The sequence below is a fragment of the Panthera tigris genome, chromosome C2 (genome assembly GCF_018350195.1).
Source record: "Panthera tigris isolate Pti1 chromosome C2, P.tigris_Pti1_mat1.1, whole genome shotgun sequence".
Classification (NCBI taxonomy): Eukaryota; Metazoa; Chordata; class Mammalia; order Carnivora; family Felidae; genus Panthera; species Panthera tigris.
This window is the reverse complement of record NC_056668.1, coordinates 30,129,808-30,146,269: the sequence shown is the minus strand read 5'-3', so window position 1 is coordinate 30,146,269 and position 16,462 is coordinate 30,129,808. Positions and strand designations below refer to the sequence as shown.

General features: G+C 39.2%; 1 protein-coding gene across 1 annotated transcript in view; it reads right to left on the bottom strand.

The window, feature by feature from the left end:
- ROBO2 (roundabout guidance receptor 2) overlaps positions 1–11,096 on the bottom strand; it is a 600,254-nt gene extending 589,158 nt beyond the window's left edge. The window contains exons 1-2 of the mRNA XM_042998321.1: positions 11,036–11,096; positions 9,747–9,891 (exon numbers count right to left, since the gene is read on the bottom strand). Coding sequence (XP_042854255.1) covers positions 9,747–9,891; positions 11,036–11,096 — 206 coding nt within the window. The remainder of the gene's footprint in view (positions 1–9,746; positions 9,892–11,035) is intronic.
- Between the last annotated feature and the right edge of the window lie 5,366 nt (positions 11,097–16,462).

Sequence of the window (16,462 nt, the reverse complement as noted above, 5' to 3'; positions counted from 1 at the left end):
TGACTCTTAATTTTGGCTCAGGTCATGATGCCGGGGTTGTGGGATCAAGCCTCGCATTAGGTTCCCTACTAAGCATGGAGACTACTTAGGATTCTCTCTTCTCTCTCTCTCTCTCTCTCTCTCTCTCTCTCACTCCTTCTGCCCCTCTTCTGTGTACACACACTCTCTCTTTCTCTCTCTCTCTAATATTAAATAAATAAATAAATAAATAAATAAATAAATAAATAAATAAAATAATAATAAAAAACCCCACTTAAATGGTGTTCGTTATGTACCAGGCACTCTTCAGAACATTTTATATATAATTTCTATATATATAACATATATACATATATATATACATGTATTTTCATGTATATATGTGCATATGTAAACATACATACATATATATATAAATACATTTATTCCTCACATTGATTGTATAAAATATATATTATCACCCTGTCTGTTTTATAGATAAGGACACTGAGGCATAAAAACTTTAAATTATTTACTCAAACTCACTCAACAGTGTTTGTTGACTGACTCCCTTTCGATAATCATCTTCCACTTTGTCCCTTATGGACAAACCATGTTACAATTCAACTAGATGTCTTGCCTTTCCCTTAGCACACCTTCGCATCTCCATACCATTCCTCCTGTTATTCCTTTTGCTTTAATGTAATGTCTAATCTTTCTGCCTATTAAGACCCCACTCTTCCTCTAAGTGACCCATTTGATCTTGACTTCTCTCAGATTGTACCAGCTGGAAATCAACTATTCCTTCCCTGAGTTCCCACACTATGCTGTATATACCTTCAACCACTTACCAGCCACTACTTTTGCTTTTGTGACTGGAACATGAGTTATCTTGTCTTGCATTGGGGGATCTTGCTGAAGGTGGCAACTATTTAACAGGTCATTATGTTCCTCACAGAGCCCACAGCAAGTTGGCTTGTTTATAAATGGATGCTCTATAAACATGTGCTAAATCAAATAAATCACCTCAATGTATCAAGCTAATTGTCCTGTTGACAAGCTCACAAAACAGCTGGCCATTTCATTTTTATTTTTTTTATGTTTATTTATTTTATAGAGAGAGAGAGAAAGAGAGAGAGAGAGAGAGAGACAGTGAGTGCGAGTGGGGAGGGGGAGATCGTGAGAGAGAGAGAGAGCGAGAGAGAGAGAGAATCTGAAGCAGGCTCCAGACTCTGAGCTGTCAGCACAAAGCCAGACATGGGGCTCAAACCCACAAGCCGTGAGATCATGACCTGAGCTGAAGTTGGACACTTAACTGACTGAGCCACCCAGGCGCCCCAACAACTAGCCATTTCAGTAACAAGAGTCTGGAATTCTTGTTAGAGTTTCAGGGCTGAGAAGTTGGAAACTGTCTCTCAAGAGAAGCATGATACATAGAAAGAAAGCATCTCTCAATTATAGTTTCAGTTCTACCATTAAGTAGCAAAGGGATCTGTGACAGAACACATAAAATCTCTGAGCTTCAGTTCTACAGGGGTCCAACCAATGACAGAGTTGTACTGCACAAGTGCAAAACTTCTAGCTCTGACTTGCAATCATTCCATGACTTATATTTAGTATTACTGAAGTCTCTGCTGAAAATGAAAAGTTCAATTTGGGTTAATTTCAATTTGTAAAACTTTATGGAGTGATTGGAGAAGACTTAGAAGACAATCACTGAGGAGATAAAAAATGAGCATAGATGGAAATTTAAGGTGTATTATTATAATATTAAAACTATTTCACTATAAGACACCATATCCAACTCATAAAAGCCATCCGATGTTTGCTTTCCAAGGTGAATTAAGAGAATATATTTACCCTATATATTGTTAGTAGGAATGTAAAATGGTACAGTTGTTTTGGAAACCAGTCTTGCAGTTCCTCAAATGTTAAACATTAGAGTTCCCATGTGACCCATCAAATCCACTCCAGGTATGCACTAAAGAGAAATGAAAATACATGTGCACACAAAGATTACTACACAAATGTTCACAGCAGTAATATTTACAATAGTCAAAAAGTAGAAATGACCTAAATGTCCATGAATTAATAATTCAAAGGAAAAATGATATGGAATACTACTCTGCAATAAAAAGGAATGAAGTATTGATATATGCTACAACATGGATGAATCTTGAAAACATTAGACTCAGGGAAAGAAGCTAGTCATGAAAGACCTTATATTATATGGTTCTATCACATGAAATGTTGAGAATAGACAGAACTATAGAGACAGAAAGCAGACAAGTGGCTTCCTAGGACTGTCAGAGAACTGGTGGATGAGGAAATAGGATATAGGGTTTCCTTTTTTTTGGATGACAAATAAGGTCTAAAATTAGATTGTAATGATGGTTATATAATTCTGTAAATATGCTAAAAACCACTGAGTTGTATATTTTATATAGGTGAATTGCATAATCTATGAATTACATTTCAATAAGCTTGTTGGAAGAAAAAATATTTAATTAGCAAAATTTACGGATGTCTATGTTGGCCCTTATCTTATTATTATTTCTTTTTTCGTAAATTTTCCAGTTAAGAATCCTTTGAATTTTTTTCTTAAAATCAAAATTAGGTCCATAAAGAGGTTCTACCTACCAAATTCTTGAATATATTTCAATTTAATATCAATAATGATAAATAGGGCCCTGAACATAATGATTGCAATAGCAGATAGAGTAGAACAACACCCATTATGGGCATTGTTTAATCTTCTTCTTTTTCAATTATTAGTGAGCCATATATTTGGAGACTAATTTTAGAAGTAATCCAGGTATAAAAAAAATTTTTAAAAATAAAAAAATAAAAAAAAGAAGTAATCCAGGTAATTCTATCTCTAAATATTCACTTTTCTTTTGCTAGTGCATACATGGAAATCTGCCCTAAATGTACAGAGAAGTCTCAATTTCTTTTTTTTTTTTTTTTTTTGAGAAGTCTCAATTTCTAAACCAGATAGCATCATATAAGTCAACATTCCTTAATGGGTAGAAAATGTGTATGCTCTTATTAAGTCACCTAAATCATTTAAAGGAGTTCCCTGTCTATACACATAACATTCAACAGTGTGCTAAAAAACAGCAGTGTTGGGGCACCTGGGCAGCTCAGTTGGTTGAGTATCTGACTCTTGATTTTAGCTCAGGTCACGATCCCAGGGTTTTGAGATCAAACCCTGCAGCAGGAGCCTGCCTAAGATTCTTATTCTCTCTCTCCCTCCCTCCCTCTCTCTCTCTCTCTCTCCCCCCCTCCCTCCCTCCCTCTCTCTCTCTCTCTCCCTCCCTCTCTCTCTCTCTCTCTCTCTCCCTCTCTCTCTCCCTTTGCCCCTCGTCCCCACTCACTCTCTCTATATATAAATAACAATAAAATATGGGCACCTGGGTGGCTCAGTTAGTTAAGCATCAGACTTTGTCTCAGGTCATGATCTCATGGTTCATGAGTTCGAGGCCCTCATCAGGCTCTATGCTGACAGCTCAGAGTCTGGAGGCTGCTTCAGACTCTTTGGCTCCATCTCTCCATGCTTCTCTCTCTTTCTCTCTCTCTCAAAAATAAATAACCATTAAAATAATAAAATAAATAAAATAAAGATTAAAAAACACAGCAGTATTAGTGTGGGCTTTGGGGGGAGAGTGACCGTGAAAACTACCACTACAGAAAATATTCTTGGTTAGATAGATGGTCAAATCTATATCTTCTGCCAGGTGAAAAGCAGAATATTGAATCACCAGAAATAATGATGTCACTTGTGTCAAAATACTCATGCTTGATAACTATCTTTCTGTCTCTCACTAGACACACATACACAGGTGCCCACACACAGACTCCAAAATAAATAAATAAACCTTGCTCAAATGGTAAATGTTTCATGTGTTGAGGAGGGCATGAAAATAAACATCTCAAAAGACTCCATAAGCACATTTTCATTTATTCAACAAATATTTGAATATCTCGTATGTGTCATCCAGCGCTCCAGGCACTGGAGGAACATTATTAAACATGACAGACAAAACTAAGTGTCTGCCCTAGAAGCTCAAAGAGTCAGACGATAAATAAACATTTCTAACTATCTATTGTTGGGAGGAAATTTTCCATGTGCAAGATTTCTGCACATCTTGCTAGCAGAGCCACTAATACTTTTATTAAAAACTATCTTTTCAAGTATACTTAGATACCAAATAGTCTTCTAAATTTGAGATGTACTCTCTTTTTTTTTTTAATTTTTTTTAACGTTTATTTATTTTGAGAGAGAGAGAGAGACAGAGCATGAACGGGGGAGGGGCAGAGAGAGAGGGAGACACAGAACCAGAAGCAGGCTCCAGGCTCTGAGCCATCAGCCCAGAGCCCAACGCGGGGCTCGAACTCACGGAACGTGAGATCGTGACCTGAGCTGAAGTCGGACGCTTAACCGACTGAGCCACCCAGGCGCCCCTGAGATGGACTCTCTTAAGAGCAGAAGGCAGATATGCTTATTATCCAATATAGTCAAGACAATATCTTCCTCTGAGGCAAAGGTTAGGCAGTGTGCTTATTGTCTGTGTATACTATCTGGGTTCCCAAGATCAGGGTCCCTCAACTGTAAGGCTAACCCACTATGTGTGCGTAATCTCTCTGGGCCCCGCTATACCGCTTCCAAGGCATTTCAGGGGCAAGGTAAATTGAAACAAACATAACATCATGCTACTTGCTATGGCATGACTAATGAACTCCATCACCTCTGACCCAGAAGTCTCATTTCTTCCCCCAGCATTCATGACGTTGTGGCAGCCTAACTTCTTACCTTGCGGGTAGGGTAGGTGTCAGTCCCTTTATCATTGTTTATACACACACACACACACACACACACACACACACACACACATACTTCCAGGAGGTAATAAGTGCTATGAAAAAAATTAAGACAGGTAAAGGAAGAAGCCCGATAGTCTTTTAAGGGAAGTAATTTTAGATAGGAATGCCCATATTTCTGAAGAGATGTTATTGGATAGGGACTTATTAGATCAATTGAAAGATTTACCCATGCAAAAATCCATGGAAGAATATTTCTGTTAGAAGAAAGAATGAATGCAAAAGCCCTGAGTCAGAAACAGAACATTAAAAAGAAAAGTTTTAAATACAGGTGGGGAGTGTGAGCAGATGAGGGCAGAGAGGCAGAGAGGGGCCTGAATAGTCTTGTAAACCATTGTGAAGAGTTGTGAGTAGAAGCCATTACATGGTTCTAGGCAAGGAGCTGCCATTACATGCTTTTAAAAGGTCCCTTTGTCTAGTGTGGAAAACTAATTTGCATGGGGCTAAGGTGTGGGGAATAGAGGAACAAGAATGGGAGGTGGAAAATCATTTATCAAACTATTGCAATAGTCCAGTTTTTGACCAGGACGGTAGTGGTTAAAGTAGTAAGAAATGTTTAGTATCTAATTATTTGAAAATGCATCAAAACAATATAATGGATGGGATGGTGGATGGATTAAATAGGTGATGGCTACTAAGCAGTGCACTTGTGATGAGCACAGGGTAATATATGGAAGTGGTGAATTACTGTATTGTACACTTGAAACTAATATAACACTGTATGTTAACTAAATGGAGTTAAATGTAAACTTTAAAAAATATATAATGGATGCTTAGAAGAATAGATGAATGGATGAGTATGTGGTAATCAAGTACAGTAAAATAATGCTAGAATCTAGGAGAATGTTCACTATAGACTTCTTTCAGCTTTGCTGTATATTTGAAAATGCTTAAATGTGGGAAAATCACAAACATACATAAAATCATTGGCATCAGGATATATTTCAAAGGGTTTACTAGCAAGTTGGATATGGACTATAAGGATAAGTCAAGAATGACTTCTAGTTTTCGGTCATGAAAATCTCTATGAATAGTGATGCCATCTACTCAGCTGGAAATGAGAAGCAGATTCTATCATCAGCTTGAGTTTGATATTTTTTTTTTAAATTGAGATATAATTGACATATAACATTATATTAGTTTTAGGTGTACAACATAATGATTTGACATCTGTGTATTTTGCAAAATGATGACCACAGTAAGTCCACTTACCATCTAAGCGTGACATATGCTTATTAGATATCAAGCAAAAATGTCAAGTAGTCAGCTGGATATGTCAAACACTGTTCCAGGCACTATATTCCTTCACACAATGATTGCAGCAATTTGAGAAGTATCAGCATTAAGATGGGTTTCAAACCCATGTGACTAGGGACACCTGGGTGGTTAAGTCAGTTAAATGTCTGACTTTTGATTTCGGCCCAGGTCATGATCTCATGGTTCATGAGTTCGAGCCACACATCAGGCTCTGCACTGACAGTGTGAGGCCAGCTTGAGACTCTCTCCCTCCCTCTCTCTCTCACTGCTCCTCCCTTCACCCATGTGCGCACGCACATGCTAGCTTGCTCTCTTTCTCTCTCTCAAAATGAATAAACTTAAAAAAAAAAATGAAACCACGTGATTAGATAAAACTTAAGAATGAGGTGCAAATGGACAAGAAAACACTAACTACTGAGGCCTAGGTTATCCCAACACAGTTTTGAATTAGAAATAGGTATCGGGTGAATATACCATACTTTAGATGGTATATTAGGTCTCTGTCATGGTATTACATATACGGAAACATTGAAAAAGTTGATGGGAATTTCCCTTTGAAAGACTTTATGTAAGTATTCATTCATGCTTTATTCAATAATTTAAAGAAAGAAGAAAATCTATATTAATATTAATGTATTGATAGGTTGATTGGTCTATACTGGGATACACTATAAGAAACATAACAATATTTTCCTTTAAAAATAAATCTATAAAATGGCAGTCTGTAAATTTCCATTGTCTGAACACAGATCAGTAGACTTCCATTTGTCTAACTGGAGAAAGACTGGTTCTATGCAAAATAAGTTTGCATAAAGGTATAGAGTATTGCAAAAGAAAAGTGTTGGTCAAGACCCCAATTGGATATATCCAAAAGTAAAACACTATTAATATATCTACTTTATTTTTTAAAAAAAATTTTTTAACGTTTATTTATTTTTGAGACAGAGAGAGACAGAGCATGAACGGGGGAGGGTCAGAGAGAGGGAGACACAGAATCCGAAACAGGCTCCAGGCTCCGAGCTGTCAGCACAGAGCCCGATGCGGGGCTTGAACTCACAGACCGTGAGATCATGACCTGAGCCGAAGTCGGCTGCTCAACCGACTGAGCCACCCAGGCGCCCCTAATATATCTACTTTAAAGGCAGATTTTTCTAAATTGTCATTCAAGAAACATATCTTCTTCACTCTTCAAATGTAAATGTTTCTCTAATTCTTTCCACCTGGTCCAAAAAAAAAAAAAAAAAAAAAAGGAGAAGAAAGGAAGGAAGGAAGGGAGGGAAGAAGGAGAAAGAAGAAGTGGAAGAGGAAGAGGAGGGTCAAGACAAGGAGTTGAAGAGGGGAAGAAGAGAAATAAATAAAAGGAGATCTTTTCACTAAAACCCTTCAAAAACCAAATCATACATTGGAGGTAACTGTACCTCCTACAGACTGCAGGAACTACTAAAGCAGATATTACTAGACACACACATTCCACATAACTAAGTTCCTCTCATTACAGTATATGTATCCCAATATGTGTACAATGTGCTTACAAATCAATATTTTTATTGTCAAAGATGCTATTTTATAGAAGCTGCTCAAGGATGAGGTGACCAGAATTATTATTATTATTTTGTATAATCATGGCTTTTTTTTTCTTTTAAGATACTCTTTTTTGATGTTCTAAGAAATCTTTTTGGTTTAAGGTCCACATGTTGCCTAGAATCAAAGGTTATTCAAACAAAGCCAATTCAAAGTGATATCACTACCTAGTTGTAAGAACAAATTTCAGGTTATTTATAGGCAGTTTAAGTTCTGAAGTGGACTACATATTGCTATGATAATGCGCCCATTACTAAAAGAAACACTTTAGCAAAATGTATGAGATTATGCATCTACACTCTGCATGCACATTATCGTTTTCTCCCCAAATATCATGTGTGCCATTTTCATTTAAGAATATAAGATAAGAACATTAAGAATTAAAGATAAGAACATTATTCTTATTTTGAAAATATCTTTTCACAACGGTAAAATTACTGAATTGACACAATGCACGGCGATGGATGTAATTAAAAAGCATTGTGGTAATTTATGTCTGTTCCCTGTAAATGACTATAAAACCACAGTCTCACTTAAAAATAAAGAAAATCTGGAGAACAAAAGCTAAATGTGATACATATTCTCCAATGGAACAGTAAAGAAAAATATTCATGCCATTCATTATTCTGTATCAAATAAGAAAATCTTCATTTACAACCCAAATAGAAAAGTTTGTCTGTAGCTCTCAGCTAACTTAATGTTTATTCTCTATGGATTCCTACAGACACAGGATACTGAAAAATCATAAATAATATTAGCACATATCTTCTATGAGGAGGCAAAACTCTAACATTTTTCACATACTATAAAAATGCACATATAAATAACCTACCAAGCAAATTTCAATGCAAATCTATGTATCATTTGTCACTGAATAAAATTAATTTCTGTGTCTAGCACGAGGATAGTCAGTATATCTTTGAAATGGTACAAGCTTCTCTAAATTTGAAATTCATGGGGAGAATAAGCACACACTTCTAAGAAGGATAATAAGTAAATAGAAATCATAGAATCCTGGAAGAGAAAGAGCTTAGAGATCTTACAAACCAACCCACTCATTATATATGTGAGCACTCAGTCCCAGTGTGTTGAGATAGCCTAGAGGGCAGTGTTGTCTACATCCCAAATTTTCAACACTCCCCATGGAGAAGCTGTCATCGTTCTGGAGTAAACCAAAGACAATCCAATGTCAAATGTATGCTCTATGTACTCATTCAGTAAGTGTCCACAGCTTCCTTTGCTTCTGGAGTAGTAGACGTTAAATATAAAAACTAGTTTCACAAACAAACAAACAAACAAACAAACAAAAACAAACAAAAAATTACCATTACCTTTTCAACTTCTCAACACTGCACATTTTTCACTACATTGCCATGAATTTTGCTGCATAATTGTGGCCTAGACATAAATTTTCCCCTTACCCTATAATATTAAATCAGAACAAAGGTCCTAGGCGTGTCTCTGGGACATGAGGGAGGGGTGAGGAAGGGGGAGAAGGAAGAGAAGAAGGGAGGCAGGATGGGAGGGAGGGAAGGAAGGAGAGAAACGATGTCTTGCTACTGCTGTTCCAGCAAGCTGGTTAATTGCATTTGTTTCATATATCTCCAAACACCCTGGTACATTAATTACATTCTGTAACACCAAGCTCTTCTGATTCCCTCTGTCACTTCCACTGAGCAATTTAATTGTATTCCTCTTAGCTACACACTAATTCCAAAAGAGAAAAAAACAACTTGGTGATGATTCTATAGTCTAACATATAGTTTATGCATGCATTTCTGGTATTGAAATATGTAAATTCATGGTTTATGAGGACATATTATCCAAAAAGTTATATCAAAGTCTTCTTATCAGGATAATCCAACACACTTGGGAAAAATACGTAAACCTTTTGGTTAGGTCAACGTAAATGTATCGTAAAGGTAAATGTATTGAAAAAGAAAATGCATGGTTAATGATTAGGTAGGACTATAGATATTGTCACAGTGTGATTCATAATGATTAATTCCTAAACATCTACTACTTAGAAGGAAAAAAGAAAAAGCAGTGTGCCCACATGAATGCCTTGCCTACTATCGCTGGGGGCAAAAGTACTCATGTAGTCCATGATTGAAAACAGCCACTTGACAGTAGGTAAACTCATCTGTACTGCCTCATGTTTATAGAAAGCCTTCCTGTTTGGAGTCTGATACGCTGGGTTCTGTGCAGCAGCAGCTGCCTGGAACAAAGTTAGCTCCTACAGGCGGGCAAAAATAGGCAGTGTCCCAAATAATGAATTCGTCCACAATGCAAATGCTGGAGGAAAGTTTATGTAGCAACAAGCTACTATGATGGCTCAAATATCTGGACCAATTCACAGATTCTTTACAAGTACAATTATTGCAAATCTAAAGTACTACAATCCACATTAAAAAAAAAAAATGCTCCAGTCTTCTCTTTACACATATCCTTTCTATCGATTTAAAAACTGAAGACCCTAGAAGGTTAATACCAAATGTTCTTTCGACTTCTTATGAACTAACAAAAAAAGCATGTTAATGATTACTTCCACTCATCATTCAAAAGAGCTACAAGAAAGGATTTTGCAATCCTCCCACAAGAAACTGACATCCTGTGAAAATATCCCAGGAAACCATATCTGAACAAAAGACAGGAGAATCAGAGGCAGACTGCTGTCTGCTTGACAGACTGACTCAACCCAGAGGGAGACACCTACAGTACCTGTTTCAGATCCCCATTGTGTTTGCCACTGGGGACTGAGCTGAGTGTTCTGTGCCCACAGCCAGCCCCGAGCTTATGTTTCCCCCCTTCCTGGAGCCTCGCCCAGTCTTACTTTTGACAGTTTTCTCCCTGTGATCTAAATTCTTGATTCTGATTTCACACTAGAAGAGCACTCACCAGCATACAAGTGATACACATCAATCCCTGAGATACCCTGCCTCAAATTCCTAACCCACTGAACCTTCATTCAAGTGTCTATTACTATTTTTCTTTACTTGAATTTCTAAGCCAAAGTTCAGATACAAGAGCAAACACCAAATAGCAGTAGGCACAAGAGTATTCCAGAGATTTACTGTAATATTCCTTTTTCTAACAAAACTGAGAGCCCATTATTTATTATGCAACTCCTCCATTAATTAAGCAAATTGCAATAATAACAACAATAGGTGACTACTAACGCCTTCCACTTGCAGCAGTTGAGAAACAAAGACTTAAAATCTCTGCCCCCCAAAAGTCCCTGTGCCTGACCAAAAGGGACTAATAGACACAATGTCATTTTATTGATGGCCCACAACTCATTCAGAAATAAATGGGCTTTCTGGGGGGTGGGAGGAGGATAAAAGTATTTTTAACTTACCATCAACCCGAACATATAAAAATCCACAGAGCAGTAGTTGTGTAAACATCAGCCGACTCATTTTGACATATTAAAAAGGATCCAGATTGTTTTAAGAAACCAATCCCAGAGAGCAAAAGTACAAAAATAAGTATCAAAAAAAGAGGTAGGTCCAAAGTTTAGACTTTCCTAGATGCTAATTAAAGTCAAGAAGAGCAAATCGCAAGATCAGAAGGGGTTAGTGGAGAGGTCTCGAATGGGGCACATTTAGCTCCATCCAAATTAACAGAGGGCACTCCAAAGGCTGCTGTATTTCCACACTCTGGCTTCCTAAATTCCCACAAATTCAGCCCAGCCGGAGGGATTATTCAAGTGTGTCTAACCCTCTGTCCTCAGGCTCCATTGCCTTCCAAAGCCAAGTTCTTTCTTCAGCAGTCAAGAAGATGAAGAGGGAGGAAAAAGACCTAATTCCTAGAAAGTGTTCCACAAACTTGCCAGCGCGCTGCCGAAACACCATTGGCCTGCCTACTGGTTTTCCTTGCCCGGTCTCCTTCCCGGTAGCCGCTCCACGTCCAGAGTTTTTTCACTTAACTTCCATAATAAGGATGTGTCAAAGCAACACTTTGCAGGCGGGCCGACTTGGCGGGCCTCTCCCTCGCAGCCTCGCTGCCTCCCTCCACCACTCCCGCTTCAGAAAGAGGCAAAGGGAAATCAGGGCGACTCGGGTGGAGAATCCGAACTCCTACGTGGTGGGGCTGCAAGGGAGGGAGGGAACGAGGGGCAGGGCTGAGGCAGCGGCCACCCTCGCGGTGCCGCCTCAGAGCGACGGTGAACCCGGGCGGCCGCGGGCGACCGCCGAGCGGGGCGAGCGAGCCCAAAGCCCGGGAGCGGGCGCGAAACGGAGCGCGCAGTCCAGCCGCCCGCCCCGGTGCAGCCGTCAGTCCCTCCGCTGCAGCCGCCGCCGCCGCCGCCGCCGCTGCTCCCGCGGCCCCGCAGCAGAGCGTCCGCCTCCTCCAGCAGCTGCCGAGGGTGGAAGGACTTAGAGGAGGGAAGGCGAGGAGGCGGGAGGGGTGGGGAGGAACGAAAGCTGCTAGGAGTCTGCCCCGGGGAGGGGGGCAGGGGTGACGCGGGGGTGCGCTGAGCTTTCCACCTCCAGAGTCCGCCACCCGCACGTGCAGGGGGCGCTAGCCCGCTGGGCAGTCGGGGGGAGCAGGGGAGGGGAGCCGAGATTCCTCGGGGGGCGGAAATTAACAAATTTGGAGCCCAAGCCACCCGTCAACTCCTTCCCCGTCTCCGCGCCTCCTGCCCGGGGCGGGGATAGGTGGGCTCTAGTCCCCGGCTCCTCGCGGCGTCCCGTTTAATGGGCAGGTAATTTTCTCGGTGAGTGATTCCATGGAAGCCCTTCCTAATTATTCATCCCTCCGTCTGCCCGAGATGCACGCGCTTTCTGGAAAAAGATCATCCTCCAGGACCCAGGGCGCAGCCTCATTACCCGTTAAAATCACACAAACACTCACTCTTCACCTCTTAGCAAAATGAGAAGCTGGGCGGGAGGGAGAAAAGAAAAGGAAACAAAATATAACCACCTTTCGAAGCGGAAAGGTTGTGTGTGGGTGCTTCCTATGTCGTTAAAAAAGCACAAGAAAAAGAAGGGGGGGGGATTGAACAGAAATCTCTAGCCTCTACCGGCTTGTTTTAGCCAAGATCTATGGCCCCCTGAGGAATCCCCAGGGGAAGAAGGGAGGGGAAGGGTGGCATCCCCTCTTATGTTACTCAGTTGCCTTATGACCCCGCAAAGATGAGTTTGACGCGGGTTTGTGGCATGCAAGGAGTTCAGCAGAAGATGCTTAGGATGGGGAGAGGGGATCAGAGAGCTGAGGGCGAGAGGTGTACTCGAAGCCCTTATCCCACAGAGACTGGCAACTCTGAAAGGAAATTTCGGAAAACACAGGATGGAGGAAAGCTGAAAACCCACTGAGCTAAAAGAAGCTAAAAAAGAGCCGAATTTCAGCCCAAAGATGACAGACCCTGAAAATTAAGGCAAAAAACACCAAGTCAATGCCATCAGGACCGGGGATGATTAAGGAAGGCCACGTTGGATCAAAGGGATGCCAGTGTCTGCGGTGCCCCCGGTGTGGCCGGTGTGGCCATGCCCACGTGTGATCACAGGCTCACTGGTAGCTGTTTGATGCCTGTTCCGGTGATTAGAAGGCGGGTTATGGGAACTCAACGCAGGTCCCCGAGCCCTGCTAAATGCTGGATAGTGAGTCTTTAGTTCCCCCTACTGGAAAATATTAGGAAAGAGGCTCTCTGTTTGAGGCCGTTTCAGGCCTTTTGTTTGGTGGATACATTTTGGCGTTGCCACTTAATTCAGCTCTCCTTTGCCTGTTACGGACGTGATATTGTGTGTTTCAAATAAAAGGTCAGCGACGCTTAAGCAATTAAGGAGAGCTCTTGTGGCACCTCAGCATGCTTGAAAATTATGGTGATGAAATAGTCTTGCAAAAAATAAAACAAACCACTTTTCTTGTGAAGCACTAAGAGTAATTTCAGGACACTTTTGATCTACATTATTTAGTTGTAAAAAAAAAAGTGCATTAATGTGCTGAAGTTAAATCACTGGAATCTTCACAGTAAGGATTCTGACTGTGTTATTGTCTTACCACTCTCTGAAAGAAAGACTAAACGTGCACATCTTTTTGTTTTTGTTTTTCTTCTCTTTTTGTTTTTTTTCCCCCCAAAGGGCCAAGACTAAATTAATACCCCAGTCTTGGAAAACCTCAAAATTCATTGGAGTAAAATTTCGTATTTATCTGAATACTGAAAAATAATTGATATTTTTTAAACTTGTATTTTAAAACACTTTGACAAAGATTTAGCTTAAGGGATTATAAAGTCTACCTCAATCCTCTGAAAATACTATACCCCCCCACACACACAATTTCTATCTAAATCTAATTTCCTTACATGACTACAACAAAAATACTCTGAAAATAGAGTCTTCCTAATAAAATAATACAAAAATTAACAAAAGACAAAGATTTAAAGCCCTTAAGTTTTAGCATAGGTCTCAGAAAGGAAGGTATTGGAACATTTCACCTGAAGAGTTTTCTCATGGCTATCAATTTATAGGACAAAAGATAGATTCCATTTTATACTTGATAGACTCACCATGTATAGATGCTTTTCCTTAAGTGATCTATAAAATCACTCAGAGGCAGAAAGGGTGTGTGTGGGAAGAAGGGGGGGATAGGTTGGAGGAGAATGACCTACCATTTACTATTGTCCTCTGGGGCAGAAAAGTGTGGCCTCATATCTCATAGAAAGTTGTCCTTGTGTAGAATATGACAAATAAGCTCATAGAGAGGAAAGGCTTACTTAAAGGAAATCGCTCTGGTTATATTTACTTGGCCAAGCATCATCATTTTGCATTCATAATACTTTATCTACTCCAAGTGTCAAGACAGTGATTTCAGTCTTGTGCCACTTTTTGCTATAAATTACCTACATTATGTAATAATGATATTTATAACAAAGGAATTTGGAGTCCATGTTTTCATAAGTGATATTTTTTATTTATTTTTAAATTTTTGTTAATGTTTATTCACACAGAGACAGAGACAGAGTGCGAGTGGGGGAGGGACAGAGAGAGAGGGAGACAGAATCCAAAGCAGGCTCCAGGGTCCTAGCTGTCAGTACAGAGCCTGACATGGGGCTAGAACTCATGTACGGAGATCATGACCTGAGCTGAATAAAGTTGGAGGCTTAACCCACTGAGCCACCCAGGCGCCCCTCATAAGTGATACTTTAAAAGAATGTTTTGTTGGGGTGCCTGGGTGGCTCAGTGGGTTAAACGTCCAACTCTTGGTTTCAGCTCAGGTCATGATCTCAAAGTTTGTGAGTTCGAGCAGCTTCAGCTCTCAGCTGACAGTGCAGAGCCTGCATGGGAGTCTCTCTCTCTGTCCCTCCCCCCAGTACCCCCCACCCCGGCCCCCACATGCATGCACTCTCCTTCTCTCTCAAAATAAATAAAGAAGCCTTAAAAAAATAAAAGAATGTTTTGTCAGGATCTCATTTGATATTAAATGTGACTAAGGAAAACTGATGACATTTTTAAAGAATCTCATACCAAGTAATGGTTTAAGATTATGACCAAAACTCTCACACTGTCAATGGCAGTGAGAGTCAGCAGACAGAAATGTCATATGGACATTAAATCCAAAGGGAACAAAGACATCTCCTTCTTGGAGATTTGATAAGATCTGTATTAGAGAAATCTGTGTATTTCAATTAAATTTAGCACACCTCTAGTGAGCACTGTCTATAGAAAAAAAATAATAATTTCTCACTCTAATTTTTTCTTAAAATAAAGGAAAATCTTTAAAACTTAAACATTCTACTAGAAATTGGAAGTTCAATTTTAGCGGTGCTTTAGCTACAAAAACATTTTTTAAAGGTTTGCAGTAAGACGTAAACTAGAAGTGGCTTAGAACAAGGAAGAGAGTTTAGAACAAGGAAGAGAGTTAGAACCAAATCAGAGAGTTTAAAATACAGAAGATGAAGCAGTCTTTTGGTTTCAGTATCTTTCCAAATACAAATTGCTTCTTCATCTCTAAACAAGCAGCTGAGTAGAGAAGTGTACATGGAAATCTAGGCTCCTTTTATGTAAAACTTGGAATGGTATTATTATGTACTCAAAATGTGCCTACCAGATAAATATCTATTTTAATACAACTAAAGACAACTGTGTGTAAGAGACTATAATTAACCCTAATTTGGGTGAGGTGATCAAATGGCCTTCTTTGTGATTGTTCTTCTAAGTTGGCATCATAGAGAACCATAAAATACTCATCTGAAGGCAAGCTGCACAATATATGATGCAAAATATTAAATATTTCTTTTCCATATGAGATTCTTTAAAAATGTGGTGTGAGTGGAAAAAAAAAACATTTTTTTTTTTACTCTTTCCAACATGCTCTTTTTATTATAATTGTAAGATAGTATATATAGGCAAATCAAACGTTTGATCCATGATGATAATTTTCATATCTGCCACCATGTGGTGAGCACTGACTCTATGTCAGGGATTTCTCTAGTTTTTAAAAATTCATTACAGTGTTTAATTCCTATAAAAGTTTTATTATGTGGTTGATATTATTCCTATGTGCAGATGAGAATACTGAAGATTAGATATCTAACCTAAGGTAGTAAAAGATACAATATTCCTTTGAATCCAGAACCAACCATATAATTTATGCTAAGTGTTAGGCTATGTTTCCTAAGATTAATTGGAGATACTTTCCACATTATAGAAACACTTTAATAAATTGCCTTGATAAATTTAAGAAAATCCCTGATGTACCAAAAATATAGAAATATGTAATCAGTTTTTGTTTTCAAAATTACAGAATTTTTAAAGCCAAGAGATAACCATTTGTTATCTGTTCA